The 25,221-nt window shown below is 39.6% G+C and overlaps 1 protein-coding gene across 3 annotated transcripts in view; it reads left to right on the forward strand.

Annotated features, from left to right (window-relative positions):
* The window catches only part of lama5 (laminin, alpha 5), a 90,496-nt gene extending 73,509 nt beyond the window's left edge, over window positions 1-16,987 (forward strand). For all 3 annotated transcript variants that reach the window (XM_089124167.1, XM_089124168.1, XM_089124169.1), the window contains 25 exons: window positions 1,443-1,584; window positions 1,676-1,775; window positions 1,898-2,011; window positions 2,715-2,900; window positions 2,991-3,133; window positions 3,798-3,980; window positions 4,141-4,277; window positions 4,398-4,551; window positions 5,820-5,962; window positions 6,041-6,203; window positions 6,293-6,421; window positions 6,517-6,659; window positions 6,755-6,887; window positions 8,688-8,831; window positions 8,909-9,039; window positions 9,121-9,285; window positions 9,443-9,566; window positions 10,328-10,476; window positions 11,381-11,567; window positions 11,650-11,796; window positions 13,082-13,229; window positions 13,314-13,444; window positions 14,383-14,476; window positions 16,124-16,243; window positions 16,359-16,987. In XM_089124167.1, coding sequence (XP_088980293.1) covers window positions 1,443-1,584; window positions 1,676-1,775; window positions 1,898-2,011; window positions 2,715-2,900; window positions 2,991-3,133; window positions 3,798-3,980; window positions 4,141-4,277; window positions 4,398-4,551; window positions 5,820-5,962; window positions 6,041-6,203; window positions 6,293-6,421; window positions 6,517-6,659; window positions 6,755-6,887; window positions 8,688-8,831; window positions 8,909-9,039; window positions 9,121-9,285; window positions 9,443-9,566; window positions 10,328-10,476; window positions 11,381-11,567; window positions 11,650-11,796; window positions 13,082-13,229; window positions 13,314-13,444; window positions 14,383-14,476; window positions 16,124-16,243; window positions 16,359-16,507 — 3,559 coding nt within the window. In that variant the 3' untranslated portion in view covers window positions 16,508-16,987. The remainder of the gene's footprint in view (window positions 1-1,442; window positions 1,585-1,675; window positions 1,776-1,897; window positions 2,012-2,714; window positions 2,901-2,990; window positions 3,134-3,797; window positions 3,981-4,140; window positions 4,278-4,397; window positions 4,552-5,819; window positions 5,963-6,040; window positions 6,204-6,292; window positions 6,422-6,516; window positions 6,660-6,754; window positions 6,888-8,687; window positions 8,832-8,908; window positions 9,040-9,120; window positions 9,286-9,442; window positions 9,567-10,327; window positions 10,477-11,380; window positions 11,568-11,649; window positions 11,797-13,081; window positions 13,230-13,313; window positions 13,445-14,382; window positions 14,477-16,123; window positions 16,244-16,358) is intronic.
* The last annotated feature ends 8,234 nt before the right edge of the window (window positions 16,988-25,221 follow it).

Here is a 25,221-nt window from a genome sequence, read left to right on the forward strand (position 1 = left end):
TAATTTTAATCATTTTCAAAAACCTGCAATTTGAAACCGTTGAAACGCTTTCATAAGTTTGCATTTTCAGGCCCCCAAACCGCCAATGTCATGTAAATCAATGGCCAAAACACATAAAAAAAAGTTTTCCATTTTTTGTTGAAAACTAAAGGATTCTGGGGCTTGTATCAGTCTGATAGTAGCACTCTGATGCCCAATGCAATGCCTGTATACTTAATAGTAGCAAAGGCGACAACCACAAAGTTGCTGAAGTGAACAATTATTTTACACAAAACAAGTTTATTCATAAAACACATTTCATACACATTGAAAAAGTGCTTTACACAGACATTAAAAACTAGGGCTGTCAAACGATTAATCGTGATTAATCGCATCCAAAATAAAAGTTTGTGTTTACATAATATATGTAGGTGCACTGTGTATAATTATTTTATATATATAAAGACACACACATGCTTGTATATATATATAAGAAATATTTTCATGTTTATACGGTATATAGATTAATATATAATTTATATTATTTGTAAATATAAATATTTAATATATAAAAAATATTTTTCCCTAAAAATATTCATGCATGTCACAGGATGAGGTGGTGGAGTGCAAGAGTGCAGGCAGAAGTAGCGGGAGGAATCCAGATTAACAAAGAAGCGTATTTATTTTAAACATACAGGCAGGAGGACGGGGTTTCACAGAGGTAACATTCAACATCGACCGACAACCATAGGTAAAACAGAGGGAACTAAATACACAGAATAATCAAACATAATGGGGTGAGAACAGGTGAAACAGATGATGATGACGAGGAACAGGTGGCTGATGAGGGAGTGAACACGGGATAGGGTGACGAGAGGATCCTGGGAAGTGTAGTGCTGAAGACAAGACAGACTGGTGCAGACGGAGGACTGTGACAATGCATGTGTATATATATATATATATATATATATATACACAAAATAATTATACACAGTGCACCCACATATATTATGTAAGCACAAACTTTTATTTTGGATGCGATTAATCGCGAATAATTGTTTGACAGCCCTAATTAAAACAGAAAACAAAAGTAAAGATAATTTTTTAAAAATAATTAAAGTAACAAAAATGGCCATTATTATTTAAAAAAAAAGTGCATTAAAGGACAAAAACTGAAATAAAATTATGCAGTGCATTGATTAAAAATTCAGCACAGTGCTAATCAATAACACAATTGCCATAATTGCCAAAGCATTCATTGTGCCATACTGAACGTTGCACTTTCTCTTATTCATAGTAATATGAGTGCACTTTGTATATCTAAAGTCTTTGGGATTAGTCAATATGGGCATGGCCATATATTGTGCACATACTTGTATTCTCTGATGTAACCTCTTCTAACATGTTGAATGTTTTTTTAATATGTAATATTGCCCTATGGTCATGTGTTTGTTGTTGTGCAGTCTGATATCCGGCTCCAATCAAGGCGGTTTCATACAGCGTGCTCTGAACGCATCTCGCGCGTACACTAACATTATAAACACTATACTGGAATCTGAGACTGCTACTAAGAAAGCCAATGAAGCTTCTACTGAGGCTCTGGAGGTACAGTCAACATGAATACATACACTTAGAGTTTATTCACCTTTGTAAGTCACACACATTTAGATTTGTATTGTATTTTTATATGATCTAGAACATAAAGGACAAAGACCTGCCTCTACAAGCTGCTGCACTGAAGAATAAGAGTATTGAGCTTGTGAAGGCAGCAGAGGAACTGAATAACAGCAGTCAAAGTAAGAACAGCAAACTCTACTCTGGATCTGGATCTAACTGCCACTTTGCACACTTCTATTAAGGTACATCTTTGTTGTTGTGAACCTCTGTCTAATGTTGGCCTATACTATATATTTGTCAGGTTTAAAGCCACGTGTGGACTCCATACAGAAAGGTTTGCAAGATGCTGAAAAGAAGAAAGAGAAGATGCTGCAAGACCTCAAGAACATTCAGGATAATCTTAACGTCAGCAGAGGTCAGGGGTCAAAGTCCTTAGTCTTCCAAGGTCCATTGTGACCTAACTAATAACAAGCTAAATAGACTACCATTCAAAATGGGGGGGGGGGGGGTTGGTAAAATGTTTTTGGAAGATGTGTCTTCTTCTCACCAAGACTGCATTTACTTGCTCAAAAATACAGTTAAACTAGTAAGATTGTGAAATATTTATTACAGTTTTAAATATCTTTTTTCTATTTGAATATATTTTAAAATAAAATTAATTCCTGTGATGCCAAAGCTAGATTTTCAGTTTAATTAACCCAGTCTTCAATGTCACATGATCATTCAGAAATCATTTTAATATGATGATTTGCTGCTCAATAAACATTTCTGATTATTATCAATGTTAAAAAAGTTGTGCTGCTTAATATTTTAGTGGAAATGTGACACTTTTTTCAGGATTCTTGAATGACTAGAAAGTTCAAAATAACGGGATTTATTTGAAATCTTTTGTAACATTATTAATGTCTAAAGTACTGAAACAATTAGTAAATTAATTATCAATGTCACTTTTGATCAATTGAATGCCTCCTTGCTGGCTAAAAGTATTATTTCTTCTTACTGACCCCACACTTTTGAACGCTAGTGTATATATTAGAGTCTTTCGAGATAAGTTTAGCTGTATTAAATCAAAACCATGACCTAAACATTATTGCTGAAATGTGTTTGAAATGTTTCAGAAGACATAGCGAACGACATCACAGCGGCTAAGAGTGCAGTCGAGCAGGCTAACAACACGGTGGCTAATGTTAGCGATGCGCTGGCTCCGATTCAGAAGCAGCTGGAGGAATGGCAGAAGCAGTACGGAGACTCCAATGCCACCAGCGACGATATCAACAAAGCCCTCAGTGACGCCAATAAGTCAGGTGTGTGTGATAGTGAGCGTTCGTGAGTGAGCATGTGTGACCTTGACCTGCCTTTCACACAGAGTCCAATGTGTTTCCATGTTCCTGCAGTGGTGGCACTGAGCGACACTCTTCCTCAGCTGATAAAGAAGCTGGATCGTCTGCAGAACACCTCATTTCAGCCGTCCAACATCTCCGACAGCATCCAGAGGATCCGTCAGCTCATTGAGAAGGCTCGCAACGCCGCCAACAAGGTACAGCTCTTTGAAAAAAGTGGATTCTGGATGAATTGAGAATCACAATTGTTTAAAACAGAGATCACATTTCTGATTGGACAACTGAACAAAATAACGTCACTAGAGGTTCTGACAAAATGCTTAATGCTTATTAATTTGAATGATTCAGTGACTCACTTATAAAGACTTCCCTTGTTTCATTACTGGATGAATCAGTGTTTTTGAACGAATCTCTTGAATGATTCAACGGCTGATACATTAACTGTCATCAGCCACCTACTGGTGTAATGATGCAATTGATCTTTATTTGAAGCGTCAATTTACTTTACAAGGTGATTTACTCTATTTTGATCTCTACTGTAGACATCAGTGTTTATATCTGAACTATAAACTTTTATCCCAGTACTTCTGTGATCATTTGAATTGCTGTAACACAGAAATATTGATACTGTGTGGTTGAAAAGACTTGTTGACATGACAACTGCTCTCTCTGGATCACAAGCAGATCGGATTGTTCGCTGTGATCGTACTTGTCGTAGTCAGAGACGAATCGCTGTTGTTTTGAAATAAGATCACGAGGGTGTTTGAATTGAGATCCCGAACTTTTAATGATTATACTAAAGTTTTCTCCGTATTCCATAAAGTGATGCTACAGGCAATGACTCGACTGTCCTTGCTTCAGGTGACCGTGTCAATGCAGTTTAATGGGAAGTCAGGAGTACAAGTGAGGAGGCCCAGTAACGTGGCCGACCTGGCAGCTTATTCATCACTGCAAATGTACATCAAGCTACCACGTGCCGCTCGTAGACGACGGCAAACCCAAACCACCAAACCCCAGTTCGTCTTCTACCTTGGAAACAAAGACGTAAGCCAAATTCCTCAGCCTGACAGTGATTTTTACTTTTTGTATGTTATGCAAATTGAGCTTTATGATATTTTGCAAGTATTATTCTATTGTTATTTTAAAGTCACACGTGTATAATTGAATTTAAACACAAGCGTCTGTGCTGTATATGTGTTTATAGTCAAGTAAGGACTATATGGCAATGATGCTGGAAGGAACAAAGCTGCGCTGGTACTTTAATGTGGGAGGAGATACAGCACAGGTGCTGATGACTGAGGGCGTGAATAGTGAATACTTCAACAAACTCGTCCTGGAGAGGTGGGAAACATGCACAGCATCATACCGACACACATCTGTTGGGCTTAAGCTTCATTGATATTATTTTCTAGCTGTATTTCCTTTACACTTCTACTGTGTTTGTGTATTGTGTGTGTTCAGGACTTTACAGTATGGTCAGATGGCAATGTCTACAGATTCAGAAGGCACAAATACAGTTAAACAAATCACGGAGGCAGGAGGAGAGAATGGCCTGCTCAACCTGCCAGCTGAGGAGACCGTGTTTTATGTCGGAGGTTATCCCAGGACTTTCAGTGTGAGTAATGCTGAACACTTGTCTATGGAGCGGAATAGAATAGAGACTCGGGATTGGGCACTTTTGACTTGGGCCAATAAGAAAACACCACCTAGAACTCCCTAGCAATAATGCAATAAAGGTTGTAAATTATAACCTTTAAATGATGCACTATATATGCTACTGTTTCAGTCGTGGATCAAGGATTCATTAATTTGATCAAAATTGATAGTAAAGACATTTAAAATGTTATATTTCAAATCAAATCAATCTTTTTGAACTTTTTTATTTATAATAGATTCCTGAAATAAGAATTATCATGAGCATCAAATCATCATATTAGAGTGATTTCTGATGGATCATGTGACACTGAAGACTGGAGTAATGGTGCTGAAAATTGTGCTTTGATCACAGGAATAAAGTACTTTTCATAATATCTATTCTATTATATTCTAATAGGAAACAGTTTTTTGAAAATGTAATAATATTTCAGAGTTTTACTTTTGATCAAATAAATGCAGCCTTGGTGAGCATAAGAGACAATCTTACAAAAGCATTATAAAATCTTACCAAGCTCAGACGTAGCGAATATAATGGTACCATAACATTTATTGGCCGATTTTCATTTATTGTTTTCAGGTCAGTATTGGATATTTAATAATTTGCCCTGTTTTTAAATTACATATGCCATCATCTAACTCTCACTTAAAGTTCATCCTTAAAAATACTTAATAATTTAATGTCGTCACATTTATTATATAGCGCCTTTGCTATAATGAACAGGAAAATTAATATCTTAATATTGCATAATTCAGCTGTAAAGCATTTCTACAGGAGACACTAGTGTCATCCTCCAGCTCAATTCAGTTCAAGTTTTGTTCTCAAATGATAGTGTCAGTGCAGTCAAATGAATAAAATTACTGCTGAATATTAACTTAAGCAAGTCAAAGGTTTCAATGGCAAGGAAAAATTATCTTACAGTAATGGAGTAAAAAAAAACCTGTTAAATCTTTAGCAAATCTAAAAATGGATATCCATTTGTTCATACTGTACATTATATTTTTTCAAGATACCTAAATTCACTTGTTTTTTTGTGTTTTTTCATTTTGTATTTAACCAGAGAAAATATAGAATTTTAAAATCGGACGTTGTTTATTGTTCATCTGCAATACAATGAATCTAAATATCAGTTTATACGTGTCATAAAGAATTTTAATATTAGTGCATCTCAAGCAAGAATTATCTGAAATCTCACAATCTCAATGTTTGTCTCTCTCAAACACTCACAGCCTCCTGTGGATCTGAACATAACATCTTCAAACTTCTTCAAGGGCTGCCTGGAGTTGCTAAGTCTAAACGAAGAACTAATTAGCCTCTACAACTTTGAGGAAACCTTCCAAATGAACACCAACACCGACCTCCCTTGTTCACGGTCAGAGGGGTTTTTATTTGACTCTTTGTGAGAGTGTGTTATTCATGTGTTATATCATCACTTCATGTGTTAAAACAGGAAGAGGCCATCCAATACGCCCGAATGGACAGTTGATGGAGTGTATTTTGATGGATCAGGCTATGTTGAGGTTTTGTTCGAAACTATGAAGGACGACCGTGTGTTTGAGCAGAATGTCAAACTCATCTCGCAAAACGGCATTCTGCTGTCGTTCCAAAGAGACGTGAGACTTCTTGTCTTTTGTATGATTGGTGAATTTTAGGCACGTTATCTTGAGTTATTGTCATTTTTCTGTCGATTGTCCCTTCTCAGAATAAGTATGTGACTGTGGCTGTGCATGGTGGCCTTCTGAAAGTCTTCTATAACGTTGAGGGGACGTTGTCCGAGCTTACCGACTCACAACAGTCAAAAATCAAAATCGGCAATGCTCAGGCCAAATTTGTGAGTGAAACCCTCTATTTATTCCTACCAAATGCCTAGATTGTATTTTTTACGTTTTATTCATTTAAATGTTTCCTTTGTTTTTTTGTTTTCAGTTGGATGTTATCTTTCAACTTTCTAAAGGGGAAATGCTAGTGAGGTTAGATCGGCAGAAGGTCTACTCGCTTTCCAGTAAAGAGCTCAACTTTACAGGAAGATACTTCCTGGGTGGAGTGCCAGAGGACCAGATGCCCGAGAGGTGACCACGCAGATATTTCCATTGAGAAGTCATATTTAGATCCATTTTGGCGTAGGCTGTGTAATTAACTACTGTATCTGTTCATATCATTGCAGTTTAAAGAGCGTGTTTCATAAGCGTGGCTCCATAAAGGGCTGCCTTAGGACCATAAAGGCCTTGAGAAGCTTTGTTCAAATGAAGACCATGAAGAGTGTGGGGATCAGCTATGGCTGTCCAGAAGACCTGCTGGTGAGAGCCTCATCATACATGCCTCTTTAGGGTTGGGAATTCACATTCAGTTCTGCTCGTAGTGTTGTAATAACTGCGTTCTTCTGCAATGAGGGAACATACTTGTATTCGCTCAGTTATTTGTGAAAAAAGAGGCCTCCAAAACCTGGGATATGAAGTAACGAATGCTGCTATGGAAAAGTCTTAAAGTCTTAAATCTTTCTTTTTTCCTTAAAACTCACCTTTGATCACCAACATGCCATATTTGTCTTAATATAGCTTGAATGTAACTCTACACCCTTGCTTCATTTAGTATACATGGTTCTATGAATATGCAAATCAGCCCCGTCTCCACTCACTCACACCAGCTAATAAAAATGTGTTGCTAAACTCAAACAAACCATGTTCCCATTCGCCAACTCGGAGTCAGACAGCTGCCTCCTTACAAACACTTTAAAGGTGCATTATGCAACATTTCATGTTAAAAATAGCCGTTTTCTAACCCATACATGCTTAAACAATTGCCTTATGGTCTGAATGAGCCCTTCTCTGATCACTGAGATTGCCAGTAAAATAAATAAGAGGGATTCGGGCTCGAATTTGAGACTGGGCGTGACGTCATGCGCGTTCCCGCTCGCCTGGCTATGTCTGGCAGGTTTGTGTATTCGCCGCCTTTCTCCGTATCAGCGAAGACAGCTCGAGCGACACAACTTTAGTCAACTTTCCACAAAAGTAGAAGATGGATTCAAAGAGACCGGCTTGTAGTTCATTCCAAACTCCATGTAAGACAAAGAAAATGCAACTTCTGTCTAGTGCCAGGCGTCGGAATAAGACGAGAGTCGACATCGGGAAGCTTTCAACAAATGGAGAGATCCAAAATGGAGAGTCTGCTCTTGGGCTCAAACGGGATCCTATACAAAGTAATAACTTATATTGTTCATGAACGTGTTTCCATAATGATACAATCAGAAGTGGATACAGTAAGCACATAAAACAGTTCAACATGGAGATAGATGGAAACAAAAACCAAAGTTTTCTACCACCCCCGTTTCCCCCTCACACACACATAAGTGTGTAATTTACTCAAATGACTTGTAGATTTATTACTTTATTACTACATTATGACTGTAATAAAAGATGTGTGCGGCTGATGCTCCTTTGGTTATGAACAGCTCGCGCAAACGTGCGTGTGATCCTTTTTACAGTCTATTGTGTGATCCATGAGCGCTCACACATCTGGTTGCAGTTTCGCTTGTCACCAGAGGGGGGCGTAGTTTTGCAAAAACTCAGAGACTTGCGTTTTGCACCTTTAAACAACTTAGATAGAATGTCTGACGCCAGACCACGTATCATTGAGAACGAAACGTGGTCTGGAAACCACATGTAAATTTTCTCGTATTTGAGGCGTGGTTTACGAATGCCCAGAACCGTATTATTGGGTGCTACGAACTTCTGTCAAATGCGCCTGTGCTCCCTCCCCGTTCTGTGATTGGTTCCCTATTTCAGGGGAAAATTTGGTTCATGGTATCCACACTGCCTAGCAGCGTGAATAAAATCGCGCTGCGGCAAGGCAGAGTGGGGAAACCCAGGCTATAGAATGTCAGTGCCAGTGGAGAAAGGCATATAGTTCATCATAACATCATATACATAATAAGTGAGAATAAAATAATAATAATAAAAAGAGGCTAAAATCGCTCTGCAGAATCAGAATTAGAACCAAAATCTGGAAAGATGTTATGATTCCCAACCCTGCTGTTTTCACTGCACATGACCTCTACTGTACCGAGTTAAGACGTGTGTTTATGTGTGTTTGTTTTTTAGTTTACTCGTGAGGCTCACTTCACTGGTGATGGTTACCTAGGCTTAAAGATGGAGAATGTACTGGATCTTCCAGAAAACTTGTATGCTGGCATCGGCTTCAGAACAGATCAGCAAAATGGACTCATGTTTTACCATCAAGGCGGGGTACAAATCACTCGGATCACAGTTTTGCTTATCATATTTGAAGCACATAAAACAATATAATGTTTGTGTCTCTTCAGAGTGATGTGTGTCAGGTGGTCTTAAACAGCGGCCATGTAGTAGTAAGTGCTGGCAACGAAGGAGTCAAGTCTCAGAAGACATACAACGACGACAACAGTCACTATGTTGCATTTTACCGCAACGCAAATGGGTACGCCACTATGTTTGTTATAGATATATTTTTAGATTGTGTTTGTGTACAGGGTTAAGACTATTTCTGTCTTTTGTTTAGGTTGCGCATTTATATAGATGATGTCCTTGAGAGTGGAGGAGAAGCTGTCAGTGCGGGCACCAGCAGGGTGGCGCTGCTGCCTGACATTACCTATGTGGGCGGCACACCCGTGTCAAACGGCCTCACCAACCTCACTGGCTGCCTCAGCAACTTCTTCTTGAAGAGGTGTGTGTGTGTGTGTGTGTGTGTGTGTGATGCTGAGAGTGAGCAATGATGAATCATGCTAAATGAATCATCCAATTGAATCTCATGTATGAATGTATAGGCTGTATGAAAGGTTACAGTTAGATCTGCTGTTTTAATTTCTGCATTGTGTTCTTAGAACTGATGAAACCAAGGTCGTAGATCTGAAATTAGCTCGAGAGGGACACAAATACACCTTTGTTTGCCCCGCCGCTTCAGTCCCACTGGAGATCCTGGATTCACCACGACGAAAGAATCCAAAGGTACTGATTTAAAGACTGAAGAATGTTTTATTTTATATATATATATATTAGGGCTGTCAAACGATTAGTCGCGATGAATCACATCCAAAATAAAAGTTTGTGTTTACATAATATATGTGGGTGCACTGTGTATAATTATTTTGTATATATATATAAATACACACACATGCATGTATATTTAGTAAAAATATTATTTATATATAAATTATTTATATATAATATAAATTATACATAAATCTATATACAGTAAATACATGAAAATATTTCTTAAATATATACAAGCATGTGTGTTTATTTATATATATAAAATAATTATACACAGTGTACCCACAAATATTATGTAAACACAAACTTTTATTTTGAATGCGATTAATCACGATTAATCGTTTGACAGCCCTAATATATTTCTATATATATATATATATATATATATATATATATATATATAATCATATTTTAATAAGAACACATAAATATTTTATTTTGAATATTATATTGTTTAACATTGTAGAATCATTATTTTAATAAGAACACATAGTTTATTTTATAAATATTATTGTTTTTATGAATGTTAAGTAATGAAATAATCACTTTATTTTATTAAGAAAATGTTTATATACATTTTAATGCAGAAGGAAGAGTTCATTTTTGTTCATATTAATTAGTTCTTGATTATATTAGTTTATTATATGATTATTACTATTAAATATTCTAATTATTTTAAAAGAGCATATGAAATATGTGTGTTTGTAAAAATACAGAACAAGCCTCAAGGAAGTTCGAGAACTCGATTGCTGCTCAAGTCCTGCCAGGGAGAGATGTCCGTGCAGGAGGTCGACGCCCACCATTTCAGTGGCTCCTCCCACAGCCACCTGAGATTTGATTCACTGCCTCAGGCGTTTAGCAAGGCGTGAGTGTTTCAAAAAACTGCTTTAAACTAGCCTAGAAATCTAGACGCACCCTAGCGGCAGCAAAAAAGCCAGTGGGGTCTAGCAACTCTCCATAGACGTTTTAGCTGGAAAAAACAAACTCTGGTCAGGCCAATCACACCGTGTATAGAGTCGACGGGCTTAACATAACAACGACGGAGTTGCGACGGTTCACTGCTACTTGAAAATAAAGTATGGCTGCTGCTGACGAACAGCTGTCTTTCGATTCGTCTTTGACCGCTACTCTGGATAATTCGAACTTAAGCTTTTCTTTGAAACCAGAACAAAGAACGGCATTTGAGTCATTTTAAAGTCAGTTCGGAGTTTTGCCGACTGGATACAGTAAATGTTTAATATATCAAATTGCTCCACTGGTGGGAAAACGCATGGGACTCAGCCGTCACCTTCTTCGTTGCTCTGATTGGTTGTAGGGCTATCCAATTGCGTGCAGCGAGAATTTGAAAGACAACTGTTGATCCCGCCCCTCGGATTGAGCCCTGTCAATGATGAGTTCCCAGAGCTACTTTTGATAGGTCTGGCATGCCAGGCTAGCTTTAAACCATATGTAGTTGATAAACTCTTGTTATGACTGATGGCTAAATCAATGGCTGATATTAAAGTTGTGTACTTTGTATGTTTTGTCATTAAAACACACTAAAAATAAAGTCAGTACTTTTGATATTACATGTCAAAACTAGATGATTACTGATTAACTTTAAGTGATCATTAGATTACAGAAAATGTAATCTAAATGTAAAGATATGGTAAATGAGCATGCACTGTTAAAAATCTGTAAAATATAAATAATATTAATCAAAAAAGTAACTAATATCAAAGATCAAAAATCTACGGTAACGTATAATGCATTGTAAACTTCATTTGCAGGCCACACATCTCTCTGGGTGTGCGCATGAACTCTTCGAGTGGACTGGTTTTCCACGCAGGAGAGAAGGGCCAGAGAACCATGACGCTCTCTGTGTCTGATGGCCATCTGACGCTGAAGGTCAATGGCGGGCGGAGGAAGACTACAATGCGCAGCACAAATAAATACAACGACGGCCTGTGGCACACGGTTAGTATGTGGACGGCATGTTTTTTGACATAAATGTGTAATTATTTCAAAATCTCTCATTTTTTACAATGCACTCACGCAGGTGATTGTGAAAGTGGAGGGTGACAGGGCCTATCTGATAGCGGACGGCATCGACACCCAGAACAAGAAGGTGACGGGTGGAGGGAGGAGTCAGTTTGGTGCTCCTTTCTACATCGGTGGACTTCCCTCAGACCACAGCGCAGCTGAGGTAAACGCACACTATAGCTCTCTTCAGAGCCACTGAACCAGAGCTGCCAACCTTTGACTTTAGGCGTGAGACTTCTCCAACGGGAGGGGGGGTCTGCACACGCAAAGTCTCTCGCTCACTTACCTCTCTGCCGTCGTGTGCGGTTAGGGGCTCAACATCTGTCTCGCGTGCACGCTCGCTCTAGATCAGGGCATTTTAACTAATTTGCGGTAAAACTAGTCGATCACGAGTGGCTCAACAGGTAGATCTATAGATAAACGTATCTTTCAGGCATTTGATGGACCAGGTTGACACTTCAGCGTGAGAAATCAATCGGGGGTGTGGCGTCAGAGAACCTGACTGAACCTACAGTCACACTGCACCAAAACACTCAACATTGGCGGAAACTCAACCCGTCACAAATATTGCAAAGCAAATGACTCAAAATTGATTTCAACAAAGTTGCACGCACAAATGTTGGATAAGAAATGTTCGTTTTAATTCGATTGAACTATTTTTATTTCTATTTTAATAGTAATATTTTATTTAGATAATAATGTAAAAATATAAATATATTTGTTTGTTCTATTGTTTTAATATTGTATTATTTTGTTGGTAATAAATCATTATTAAAGGAGTAGTTCACTTTTGAAAAAACTTTTGCTGATAATCTACTCACCCCCATGTCATCCAAGATGTCCATGTCTTTCTTTCTTCAGTCGAAAAGAAATTAAGGTTTTTGATGAAAACATGCCAGGATTTTTCAATGAATAAGGGTCTTATCAAACGAAACGATCACTCATTTAAAAAAAAAAAATGAAACTAATCATCAAAATGAACTAATCTTTTTTCCGAGTCAATTCGTTCGTTTTGATGATTAGTTTCATTTTGTTTTGTTTTTTAAATGAGTGATCGTTTCGCTTGATAAGACCCTTATTCATCGTCTGGAATCATTTAAAGCCCTTTGAACAGTTTAAAGTTTGCACTGAAACTCTCTTTTGGACCTTGAACCGTTTGGTTCCCATTGAAGTCCATTATATGGAGACAAATCCTGGAATGTTTTCATCAAAAACCTTCATTTCTTTTCGACTGAAGAAAGAAAGACATGGATATCTTGGATGACATGGGGGTGAGTAAATTATCTGCAAAAGTTTTTTCAAAAGTGAAGTTCTCCTTTAACTATGCAGCACTCTTCAGGTTTAGGATTAGAGATTGTACCTATCTGAATATATTGTTCTGAGAGCAAATTGGTACCAAACTCCTTTTGTGATGTTGACTTTTCTTTCTTTCTGTTTCTCTCTGTCAGGCTGGTTTCGTTGGATGTGTTCAGGATCTGAAACTGAACGAGCTGCCGCCACAGAGCCCGTCTCACAGTGTGGGAGTGACACCCTGCTACCAGCAGCCCCTCCAGGCCGGGGTCCACTTCTCCAGTCAGGGCGGATATCTGACCATTGGTGAGCCTCTCACTTCACATCAGTCCCCTTGATCAGTCAGTCAAACACACTTCAGATTTCATTCTCTCCGTCTCTGCATGTTAGATGAATCGCTGGTGTTGGGTCGGGACCTCGAGATCCAGCTGGAGGTCCGTGTGCTTTCAGACTCCGGGCTCCTGCTGCACGCTGGAGCCAAGAAAACCCAACAGCTGAGTCTCTATCTGAACCAGGGCCAGGTGACACACACACACACACACACACACACACAACCTATTAAAGGACCTGTGACTCTTACTTGGTTAAATGAGATGTATGTTTTTATTCTTTAAGGTCAATTGGACCCCATTTTGCCAGTATCTGCATTTACATGGACCTAATAATCCATTTGTAATCGGACTTGTAGCATGTCAAACAGAATGAATTGGCCAAATCAATTTTTTGAATTTCATTTGGATTGTAAGAGGTGGTTCGGTGAAATCTTGGCGGATTTACAAACGGTTTGGTTATTAGCGTGGCTATAATTATGGATGATTATTTATTTATACACTTATTGTTCATAAGTATGCAGTGTCATAGCTACATCTCTTACGTTTATAACAAACCAAACCGTTTAAAAATCGGTAGAAAATTGAGCAAGTTATGGTTATTTAAAAAGTACATAAACCATTAAAACACATTGTTACGGGTGAGCGAGCTGACTGTGACAAGATGGCCGCCAGGTGCAGACGTTGATCTCCATTGGCCAGCAGCGCAGATGAAACATCTAGCCTTTATTATGGATATCTATGGGTTAAACCTTTTCTAATCCATTCGATAGGACATGTAAATACTCGATTGAAAACCGAAACTGGAATGTTCTGTGCGTGTGGGATATCTTAGAAATAGTGTAATGATGTAACGCCTTGTTTTGGGCACAGGAGGCCTTTTTACTGGTTGGAAAGAGGCTTTTTTAGGACCTGAAATAGATAAATGTTAAGTCTGCTTTTTAAAACAAAGAACAGAAGTGATGGCAGCATGACGGTTAGTATGCGTCAACGGAGGGAAATTCATGTAAACACAATGTTCAGAGTTCTTTTTAAACAGAAGGTGTCCATATAAACGTAGTTATGAAGTCATTTAGGCTTGGTCTGATGGTCATTGGGACGGGTTTGAAGTGTCTGTTGGTTCTGTGCAGGTGACTGTGTTGGTGAACAGTGGCAGTGGAGAGTTTTCAGTCAGTCTCACACCAGAGGAGTCTCTCTGTGACGGAGGTTGGCACACTGTTACAAGTGAGTCATACCATTGAAAAACATTCATACTGCATTTAACTCCTGTGGTGCATTTTAAATAAAAAATACATACGTTATGCCTTTTGAAAATGGGCATATGCTTATCTAGATGTGAAAATGGGTATGCTTATGTAGACGTATTTTACCTGGCTATGTGTTAGTCGGTGGTGGTAGAAACAAATGCCTGTATTGTATATAATATGACCATTATTTATGAAATCAAATTAGTTTGTATTAATTTTATTATGAAAATAGAGGGCATTTCACAAGAAATTAAGATTAGATCTATTTTTTCCAAAGGTGGGTGAAGAACACAAATCAAGCACTTGAGTAAAACTAAAAGTACAGATACCGTAATACAATTTAATTAGGGACCATGTTTTTGTGGAATGTTGTTCCAGCCCTTAATCTAGTTCAGCTCGTTTCAAATTCTCCAATAGACAAAGGACCGAACATATTAGAAATCACAGACGATTGGGGTAGCGTTTCTGGTGTTGACACACCATAGTTTTAACAAGAGAGGCCTTGAGAGATGAGCAAACAATAAATCATAAATTAATCAAAATAAGTAACACAGGTAGAGCCGGTAAAGGAAAAACAGATACCCTGACTAACCCTATACTTCATCCCGGAGAGATCTTACCTGGCTCCCGAAAAGAAATAAAACGGGTGAATCTTCCGGGCAGCTGCTTCCCTTCACTATACTAAATAAATAATAAAAAGTGTACAAAGAAAATAAAGCCACTACCTGGTTTAAACAAATAAACTAGAACCAAAAGAAAACAATCATTCTCGTATGGCGAGACGACAAACACAGGTGATCACGCCGTAAGGCGAGAAAACCCCAGCTGGTAATCAGGCGGCCGTAGGCGGAGAGAAGAGGAGAGCAGAGGAGATGTGAGAGAGAGTGACATCAGAGCCGGCACCGCTTAAATAGCAGGAACTCCCATGACGTCACTTTGCTTCCGCTGTACAACCTCTACATCGCCATCTGTAAACTCAAAAAAAAAATAGCACACACACTAATGGCTCAGTACACACACATAACAAATGTAGTAGAGTAAAAATTACAAAATGATGCTTTGGAATCTAGTGAAGTAAAGGAACAGGGCCATGGGACTTAGACCTTAGTGCAAAAATGGAGGCTCTAGACCTTTCCAGAGCTGAGATATTGAGATCCCACGTAGCATTTATGCCATTATAAATATCTCAATATCCCAGCTCTGGAAGGGTCTAGAGCCTCCATTTTTGTACTCAGGTCTAAGTCCCATGGCCCTCTATCAGAATCCAGAGTTTCAAGAAGATTGGAGAAACTTATTTTTTCGCACCAAAAAAAAAAAAACGAAAGGGGTACCACTGTCGTTTTTTTCGGGTCGAAATTTTGAGTTGCTCTGATCTTCTCGAAACTCTGGATTCTGATAGAGGGCCATGGGACTTAGAGCTGAGTACAAAAATGGAGGCTCTAGTAAAGGAAAAGTTTCCCAAAATAAAAATACTAAAAGTACAGATACTTGAAAAATATACTTAAGCACAGCAACCATTATTCCTCCAAGCAGAATACAAGGGTTAACATACATAGAGACTCCAAGAGTATCTGTTCTAATCCGTTTGCCATATAATTCCACATGTTAATATTTGTGATTTTAGTTGTGAAGAAGAGCAATGTCATCCAGCTACACGTGGATTCGGCGAGTGAGCATGGAGTGGGTCCCAAACAGAGAGGATCAAACGGGGGCAAAGAGTCCGTTTATCTGGGCAGCAAACCGGGTATGACACCTGAACGCTTTTACAATTCCTATCTGGTTTCAAATCAAGAATCTTGCATTGATATAATGAGGTAAGATGCTCAATGTAATTAAGCCTTTTGTCCTCTCGTGTGCAGATACCATAGCTGTACCAGGTCTCCCATCCGCCGTCCTCCCTTTCCATGGGTGCGTGAGGAAAGCCGTACTGAACCACAGGACTGTCATGCTGTCAAAACCCTCATTTGTGTCTGGATCTGTGGGGACTCAGGGCTGCCCTGCCTTATAGACCACACCTGCATTAACCCCTAAATACTCCGCGTACACTGACACTATCAAATCAACAGGTGGTGGGTTTGCTTAGCCTTTAATTTAAACCGATATTTATGGTTACTTTCATGACACCCATGTATGTAGTTAAATGAAAAGCACTGTAAGTGGCAAGACACCACTGATCAATGACAGGACCAGAGGAAAGGCACTGGATTTATTTTGTTTCAGCTTTAATTAGTACATGTCACTGATACAATCCTGACCAAACACCATTAAATGGGTTTTATGGGAATATTTAGATGTTTAAAAACACTGTGAGGGAGGGCGATTTACTGTGGCTGTTCCTAAGCAGACTCGTGTGCCATTGGGATTCATTGTATATTATCATCTAAAACCACTGGAGTTGAAAACTCAAGAAATATTGTCACTTTTGATATTTTTTGTCATATTCCCTAAAAGAACTATTTTTATTGGCAATAAAGATTTCCTTTACGTTTCTTGTCTCTTTGATTAACTTCACACACACCCAAACTGGCATTACATAGTCAATTGTTTAATAGTGTAGCTTTGCGCCATTATAAATATCTCAATATCTCAGCTCTGAAAGGGTCTAGAGCCTCCCTTTTTGCACTCAGGTCTAAGTCTCATGGCCCTCTATCAGAATCCAGAGTTTCAAGAAGATTGGAGGAACTTATTTTTTCGCACCAAAAAAGGGGTACCACTGTCGTTTTTTTCCGGACCAAATTTTGAGTTGTTCCAATCTTCTTGAAACTCTGGATTCTGATAGAGGGCCATGGGACTTAGACCTGCGTGGAAAAATTGGAGGCTCTAAACCCTTCCAGAGCTGAGATATCGAAACTCAAAAATTCGGCATGAAAAAAAAACGACAGTGGTACCCCTTACGTTTTTTTTTTTCGGGCGAAAAATTAAGTTTCTCCAATCTTCCCAAAACTCTGGATTCGGATAGAGGGCCATGAGACTTAGACCTGAGTGCAAAAATCGAGGCTCTAGCCCTTTCCAAAGCTGAGATATCGAAACTCAAAAATTCGGCACGAAAAAAAAACCGATATTTTTTTTTCCCTTACGTTTTTTTTTTTTCGGGCGAAAAATTAAGTTTCTCCAATCTTCCCAAAACTCTGGATTCTGATAGAGGGCCATGAGACTTAGACCTGAGTGCAAAAATGGAGGCTCTAGCCCCTTCCAGAGCTGAGATATCGAAACTCAAAAATTCGGCCCGAAAAAACAACAACAGTGATACCCCTTACGTTTTTTTTTTCGGGCGAAAAATTAAATTTCTCCACTCTTCCCAAAACTCTGGATTATGATAGAGGGCCATGAGACTTAGACCTGAGTGCAAAAATGGAGGCTCTAGCCCCTTCCAGAGCTGAGATATCGAAACTCAAAAATTCGGCCCGAAAAAAAAACGACAGTGGTACCCCTTACGTTTTTTTTTTCGGGCGAAAAATTAAATTTCTCCAATCTTCCCAAAACTCTGGATTCTGATAGAGGGCCATGAGACTTAGACTTGAGTGCAAAAATGGAGGCTCTAGTCCCTTCCAGAGCTGAGATATCAAAACTCAAAAATTCGGCCCGAAAAAAAACGACAGTGGTACCCCTTACGTTTTTTGTTTTTTTTCGGGCGAAAAATTAAGTTTCTCCAATCTTCCCAAAACTCTGGATTCTGATAGAGGGCCATGAGACTTAGACCTGAGTGCAAAATGGAGGCTCTAGCCCCTTCCAGAGCTGAGATATCGAAACTCAAAAATTCGGCCCGAAAAAAAAACGACAGTGGTACCCCTTACGTTTTTTTTTTCGGGTGAAAAATTAAGTTTCTCCAATCTTTCCAAAACTCTGGATTCTGATAGAGGGCCATGAGACTTAGACCTCAGTGCAAAAATGGAGGCTCTAGCCCCTTCCAGAGCTGAGATATCGAAACTCAAAAATTCGGCCCGAAAAAAAACCCACAGTGGTACCCCTTACGTTTTTTTTTTTTCGGGCGAAAAATTAAGTTTCTCCAATCTTCTCAAAACTCTAGATTCTGATAGAGGGCCATGAGACTTCGACCTGAGTGCAAAAATGGAGGCTCTAGCCCCTTCCAGAGCTGAGATATCGAAACTCAAAAATTCGTCCCGAAAAAAAAACGACAATGGTACCCCTTACGTTTTTTTTTTTCGGGCGAAAAATTAAGTTTCTCCAATCTTCCCAAAACTCTGGATTCTGATAGAGGGCCATGAGACTTAGACCTGAGTGCAAAAATGAAGGCTCTAGCCCCTTCCAGAGCTGAGATATCGAAACTCAAAAATTCGTCCCGAAAAAAAAACGACAGTGGTACCCCTTACGTTTTTTTTTTTCGGGCGAAAAATTAAGTTTCTCCAATCTTCCCAAAACTCTGGATTCTGATAGGGGGCCATGAGACTTAGACCTGAGTGCAAAAATGGAGGCTCTAGCCCCTTCCAGAGCTGAGATATCGAAACTAAAAATTCGGCCCGAAAAAAAAACGACAGTGGTACCCCTTACGTTTTTTTTTTTTTCGGGCGAAAAATTAAGTTTCTCCAATCTTCCCAAAACTCTGGATTCTGATAGAGGGCCATGAGACATAGACCTGAGTGCAAAATGGAGGCTCTAGCCCCTTCCAGAGCTGAGATATCGAAACTAAAAAATTCGGCATGAAAAAAGAACGACAGTGGTACCCCTTACGTTTTTTTTTTTCGGGTGAAAAATTAAGTTTCTCCAATCTTTCCAAAACTCTGGATTCTGATAGAGGGCCATGAGACTTAGACCTCAGTGCAAAAATGGAGGCTCTAGCCCCTTCCAGAGCTGAGATATCGAAACTCAAAAATTCGGCCCGAAAAAAAACCCACAGTGGTACCCCTTACGTTTTGTTTTTTTCGGGCGAAAAATTAAGTTTCTCCAATCTTCCCAAAACTCTGGATTCTGATAGGGGGCCATGAGACTTAGACCTGAGTGCAAAAATGGAGGCTCTAGCCCCTTCCAGAGCTGAGATATCGAAACTAAAAATTCGGCCCGAAAAAAAAACGACAGTGGTACCCCTTACGTTTTTTTTTTTTCGGGCTAAAAATTAAGTTTCTCCAATCTTCCCAAAACTCTGGATTCTGATAGAGGGCCATGAGACTTAGACCTGAGTGCAAAAATGGAGGCTCTAGCCCATTCCAGAGCTGAGATATCGAAACTCAAAAATTCGGCCCGAAAAAAAAAACGACAGTGGTACCCCTTACGTTTTTTTTTTTCGGGCGAAAAATTAAGTTTCTCCAATCTTCCCAAAACTCTGGATTCTGATAGAGGGCCATGAGACTTAGACCTGAGTGCAAAAATGGAGGCTCTAGCCCCTTCCAGAGCTGAGACATCGAAACTCAAAAATTCGTCCCGAAAAAAAAAACGACAGTGGTACCCCTTACGTTTTTTTTTTCGGGCGAAAAATTAAGTTTCTCCAATCTTCCCAAAACTCTGGATTCTGATAGAGGGCCATGAGATTTAGACCTGAGTGCAAAAATGGAGGCTCTAGCCCCTTCCAGAGCTGAGATATCGAAACTCAAAAATTCGGCCCGAAAAAAAAAAACGACAGTGGTACCCCTTACGTTTTTGTTTTTTTTTTCGGGCGAAAAATTAAGTTTCTCCAATCTTCCCAAAACTCTGGATTCTGATAGAGGGCCATGAGACTTAGACCTGAGTGCAAAATGGAGGCTCTAGCCCCTTCCAGAGCTGAGATATCGAAACTCAAAAATTCGGCATGAAAAAAAAACGACAGTGGTACCCCTTACGTTTTTTTTTTCGGGTGAAAAATTAAGTTTCTCCAATCTTTCCAAAACTCTGGATTCTGATAGAGGGCCATGAGACTTAGACCTCAGTGCAAAAATGGAGGCTCTAGCCCCTTCCAGAGCTGAGATATCGAAACTCAAAAATTCGGCCCGAAAAAAACCCACAGTGGTACCCCTTACGTTTTTTTTTTTCGGGCGAAAAATTAAGTTTCTCCAATCTTCCCAAAACTCTGGATTCTGATAGAGGGCCATGAGACTTCGACCTGAGTGCAAAAATGGAGGCTCTAGCCCCTTCCAGAGCTGAGATATCGAAACTCAAAAATTCGTCCCGAAAAAAAAACGACAGTGGTACCCCTTACGTTTTTTTTTTTCGGGCGAAAAATTAAGTTTCTCCAATCTTCCCAAAACTCTGGATTCTGATAGAGGGCCATGAGACTTAGACCTGAGTGCAAAAATGAAGGCTCTAGCCCTTTCCAGAGCTGAGATATCGAAACTCAAAAATTCGTCCCGAAAAAAAAACGACAGTGGTACCCCTTACGTTTTTTTTTTTCGGGCGAAAAATTAAGTTTCTCCAATCTTCCCAAAACTCTGGATTCTGATAGAGGGCCATGAGACTTAGACCTGAGTGCAAAAATGGAGGCTCTAGCCCCTTCTAGAGCTGAGATATCGAAACTCAAAAATTGGGCCCGAAAAAAAAACGACAGTGGTACCCCTTACGTTTTTTTTTTTGGGGTGAAAAATTAAGTTTCTCCAATCTTCCCAAAACTCTGGATTCTGATAGAGGGCCATGAGACTTAGACCTGAGTGCAAAAATGGAGGCTCTAGCCCCTTCTAGAGCTGAGATATCGAAACTCAAAAATTGGGCCCGAAAAAAAAACGACAGTGGTACCCCTTACGTTTTTTTTTTTGGGCGAAAAATTAAGTTTCTCCAATCTTCCCAAAACTCTGGATTCTGATAGAGGGCCATGAGACTTAGACCTGAGTGCAAAAATGGAGGCTCTAGCCCCTTCTAGAGCTGAGATATCGAAACTCAAAAATTGGGCCCGAAAAAAAAACGACAGTGGTACCCCTTACGTTTTTTTTGGGGGGGTGAAAAATTAAGTTTCTCCAATCTTCCCAAAACTCTGGATTCTGATAGAGGGCCATGAGACTTAGACCTGAGTGCAAAAATGGAGGCTCTAGCCCCTTCTAGAGCTGAGATATCGAAACTCAAAAATTGGGCCCGAAAAAAAAACGACAGTGGTACCCCTTACGTTTTTTTTTTTTGGGCGAAAAATTAAGTTTCTCCAATCTTCCCAAAACTCTGGATTCTGATAGAGGGCCATGAGACTTAGACCTGAGTGCAAAAATGGAGGCTCTAGCCCCTTCTAGAGCTGAGATATCGAAACTAAAAAATTGGGCCCGAAAAAAAAAACGACAGTGGTACCCCTTACGTTTTTTTTTTGGGGCGAAAAATTAAGTTTCTCCAATCTTCTCAAAACTCTGGATTCTGATAGAGGGCCATGAGACTTAGACCTGAGTGCAAAAATGGAGGCTCTAGCCCCTTCCAGAGCTGAGATATCGAAACTCAAAAATTGGGCCCGAAAAAAAAAACGACAGTGGTACCCCTTACGTTTTATTTTTTTGGGCGAAAAATTAAGTTTCTCCAATCTTCCCAAAACTCTGGATTCTGATAGAGGGCCATGAGACTTAGACCTGAGTGCAAAAATGGAGGCTCTAGCCCCTTCCAGAGCTGAGATATCGAAACTCAAAAATTGGGCCCGAAAAAAAACCGACAGTGATACCCCTTACGTTTTTTTTTGGGGGCGAAAAATTAAGTTTCTTTAATCTTCCCAAAACTCTGGATTCTGATAGAGGGCCATGAGACTTAGACCTGAGTGCAAAAATGGAGGCTCTAGCCCCTTCCAGAGCTGAGATATCGAAACTCAAAAATTGGGCCCGAAAAAAAAAACGACAGTGGTACCCCTTACGTTTTTTTTTTTTGGGGCGAAAAATTAAGTTTCTCCAATCTTCCCAAAACTCTGGATTCTGATAGAGGGCCACGAGACTTAGACCTGAGTGCAAAAATGGAGGCTCTAGCCCCTTCCAGAGCTGAGATATCGAAACTCAAAAATTGGGCCCGAAAAAAAAACGACAGTGGTACCCCTTACGTTTTTTTTTTTTGGGCGAAAAATTAAGTTTCTCCAATCTTCCCAAAACTCTGGATTCTGATAGAGGGCCATGAGACTTAGACCTGAGTGCAAAAATGGAGGCTCTAGCCCCTTCCAGAGCTGAGATATCGAAACTCAAAAATTGGGCCCGAAAAAAAAACGACAGTGGTACCCCTTACGTGTTTTTTTTTGGGCGAAAAATTAAGTTTCTCCAATCTTCCCAAAACTCTGGATTCTGATAGAGGGCCATGAGACTTAGACCTGAGTGCAAAAATGGAGGCTCTAGCCCCTTCCAGAGCTGAGATATCGAAACTCAAAAATTGGGCCCGAAAAAAAAACGACAGTGGTACCCCTTACGTTTTTTTTTTTTGGGCGAAAAATTAAGTTTCTCCAATCTTCCCAAAACTCTGGATTCTGATAGAGGGCCATGAGACTTAGACCTGAGTGCAAAAATGGAGGCTCTAGCCCCTTCCAGAGCTGAGATATCGAAACTCAAAAATTGGGCCCGAAAAAAAAACGACAATGGTACCCCTTACGTTTTTTTTGGGGGGGCGAAAAATTAAGTTTCTCCAATCTTCCCAAAACTCTGGATTCTGATAGAGGGCCATGAGACTTAGACCTGAGTGCAAAAATGGAGGCTCTAGCCCCTTCCAGAGCTGAGATATCGAAACTCAAAAATTGGGCCCAAAAAAAAACCCGACAGTGGTACCCCTTACGGTTTTTTTTTTGGGCGAAAAATTAAGTTTCTCCAATCTTCCCAAAACTCTGGATTCTGATAGAGGGCCATGAGACTTAGACCTGAGTGCAAAAATGGAGGCTCTAGCCCCTTCTAGAGCTGAGATATCGAAACTCAAAAATTGGGCCCGAAAAAAAAACGACAGTGGTACCCCTTACGTTTTTTTTTTTTGGGCGAAAAATTAAGTTTCTCCAATCTTCCCAAAACTCTGGATTCTGATAGAGGGCCATGAGACTTAGACCTGAGTGCAAAAATGGAGGCTCTAGCCCCTTCCAGAGATGAGATATCGAAACTCAAAAATTGGGCCCGAAAAAAAAAAGACAGTGGTACCCCTTACGTTGTTTTTTTTGGGCGAAAAATTAAGTTTCTCCAATCTTCCCAAAACTCTGGATTCTGATAGAGGGCCATGAGACTTAGACCTGAGTCAAAAAATGGAGGCTCTAGCCCCTTCTAGAGCTGAGATATCGAAACTCAAAAATTGGGCCCGAAAAAAAAAACGACAGTGGTACCCCTTACGTTTTTTTTTTTGGGGGGTGAAAAATTAAGTTTCTCCAATCTTCCCAAAACTCTGGATTCTGATAGAGGGCCATGAGACTTAGACCTGAGTGCAAAAATGGAGGCTCTAGCCCCTTCCAGAGCTGAGATATCGAAACTCAAAATTTCAACCTGAAAAAAAAACGACAGTGGTACCCCTTTCGTCTTTTTTTTTTGGGCGAAAAAATAAGTTTCTCCAATCTTCTTGAAACTCTGGATTCTGATAGAGGGCCATAAGACTTAGACTTGAGTGCAAAAATGGAGGCTCTAGACCCTTCCAGAGCTGAGATATCGAAACTCAAAAATTGGGCCCGAAAAAAAAACGACAGTGGTACCCCTTACGTTTTTTTTTTTTGGGCGAAAAATTAAGTTTCTCCAATCTTCCCAAAACTCTGGATTCTGATAGAGGGCCATGAGACTTAGACCTGAGTGCAAAAATGGAGGCTCTAGCCCCTTCCAGAGCTGAATTATCGAAATTAAAAAATTGGGCCCGAAAAAAAAAACGACAGTGGTACTCCTTACGTTTTTTTTTTTTTTGGGCGAAAAATTAAGTTTCTCCAATCTTCCCAAAACTCTGGATTCTGATAGAGGGCCATGAGACTTAGACCTGAGTGCAAAAATGGAGGCTCTAGACCCTTCCAGAGCTGAGATATCGAAACTCAAAAATTGGGCCCGAAAAAAAAACGACAGTGGTACCCCTTACGTTTTTTTTTTTGGGCGAAAAATTAAGTTTCTCCAATCTTCCCAAAACTCCGGATTCTGATAGAGGGCCATGAGACTTAGACCTGAGTGCAAAAATGGAGGCTCTAGCACCTTCCAGAGCTGAGATATCGAAATTAAAAAATTGGGCCCGAAAAAAAAAACGACAGTGGTACCCCTTACGTTTTTTTTTTTTGGGCGAAAAATTAAGTTTCTCCAATCTTCCCAAAACTCTGGATTCTGATAGAGGGCCATGAGACTTAGACCTGAGTGCAAAAATGGAGGCTCTAGCCCCTTCCAGAGCTGAGATATCGAAACTCAAAAATTGGGCCCGAAAAAAAAACGACAATGGTACCCCTTACGTTTTTTTTTTGGGGGGCGAAAAATTAAGTTTCTCCAATCTTCCCAAAACTCTGGATTCTGATAGAGGGCCATGAGACTTAGACCTGAGTGCAAAAATGGAGGCTCTAGCCCCTTCCAGAGCTGAGATATCGAAACTCAAAAATTGGGCCTGAAAAAAAAACCGACAGTGGTACCCCTTACGTTTTTTTTTTTGGAGCGAAAAATTAAGTTTCTCCAATCTTCCCAAAACTCTGGATTCTGATAGAGGGCCATGAGACTTAGACCTGAGTGCAAAAATGGAGGCTCTAGCCCCTTCCAGAGCTGAGATATCGAAACTCAAAAATTGGGCCCGAAAAAAAAAACGACAGTGGTACCCCTTACGTTTTTTTTTTTTGGGCGAAAAATTAAGTTTCTCCAATCTTCCCAAAACTCTGGATTCTGATAGAGGGCCATGAGACTTAGACCTGAGTGCAAAAATGGAGGCTCTAGCCCC

This window comes from Pimephales promelas, chromosome 20, assembly GCF_988280905.1.
Source record: "Pimephales promelas chromosome 20, fPimPro1.hap1.1, whole genome shotgun sequence".
NCBI classification, from domain to species: domain Eukaryota; kingdom Metazoa; phylum Chordata; class Actinopteri; order Cypriniformes; family Leuciscidae; genus Pimephales; species Pimephales promelas.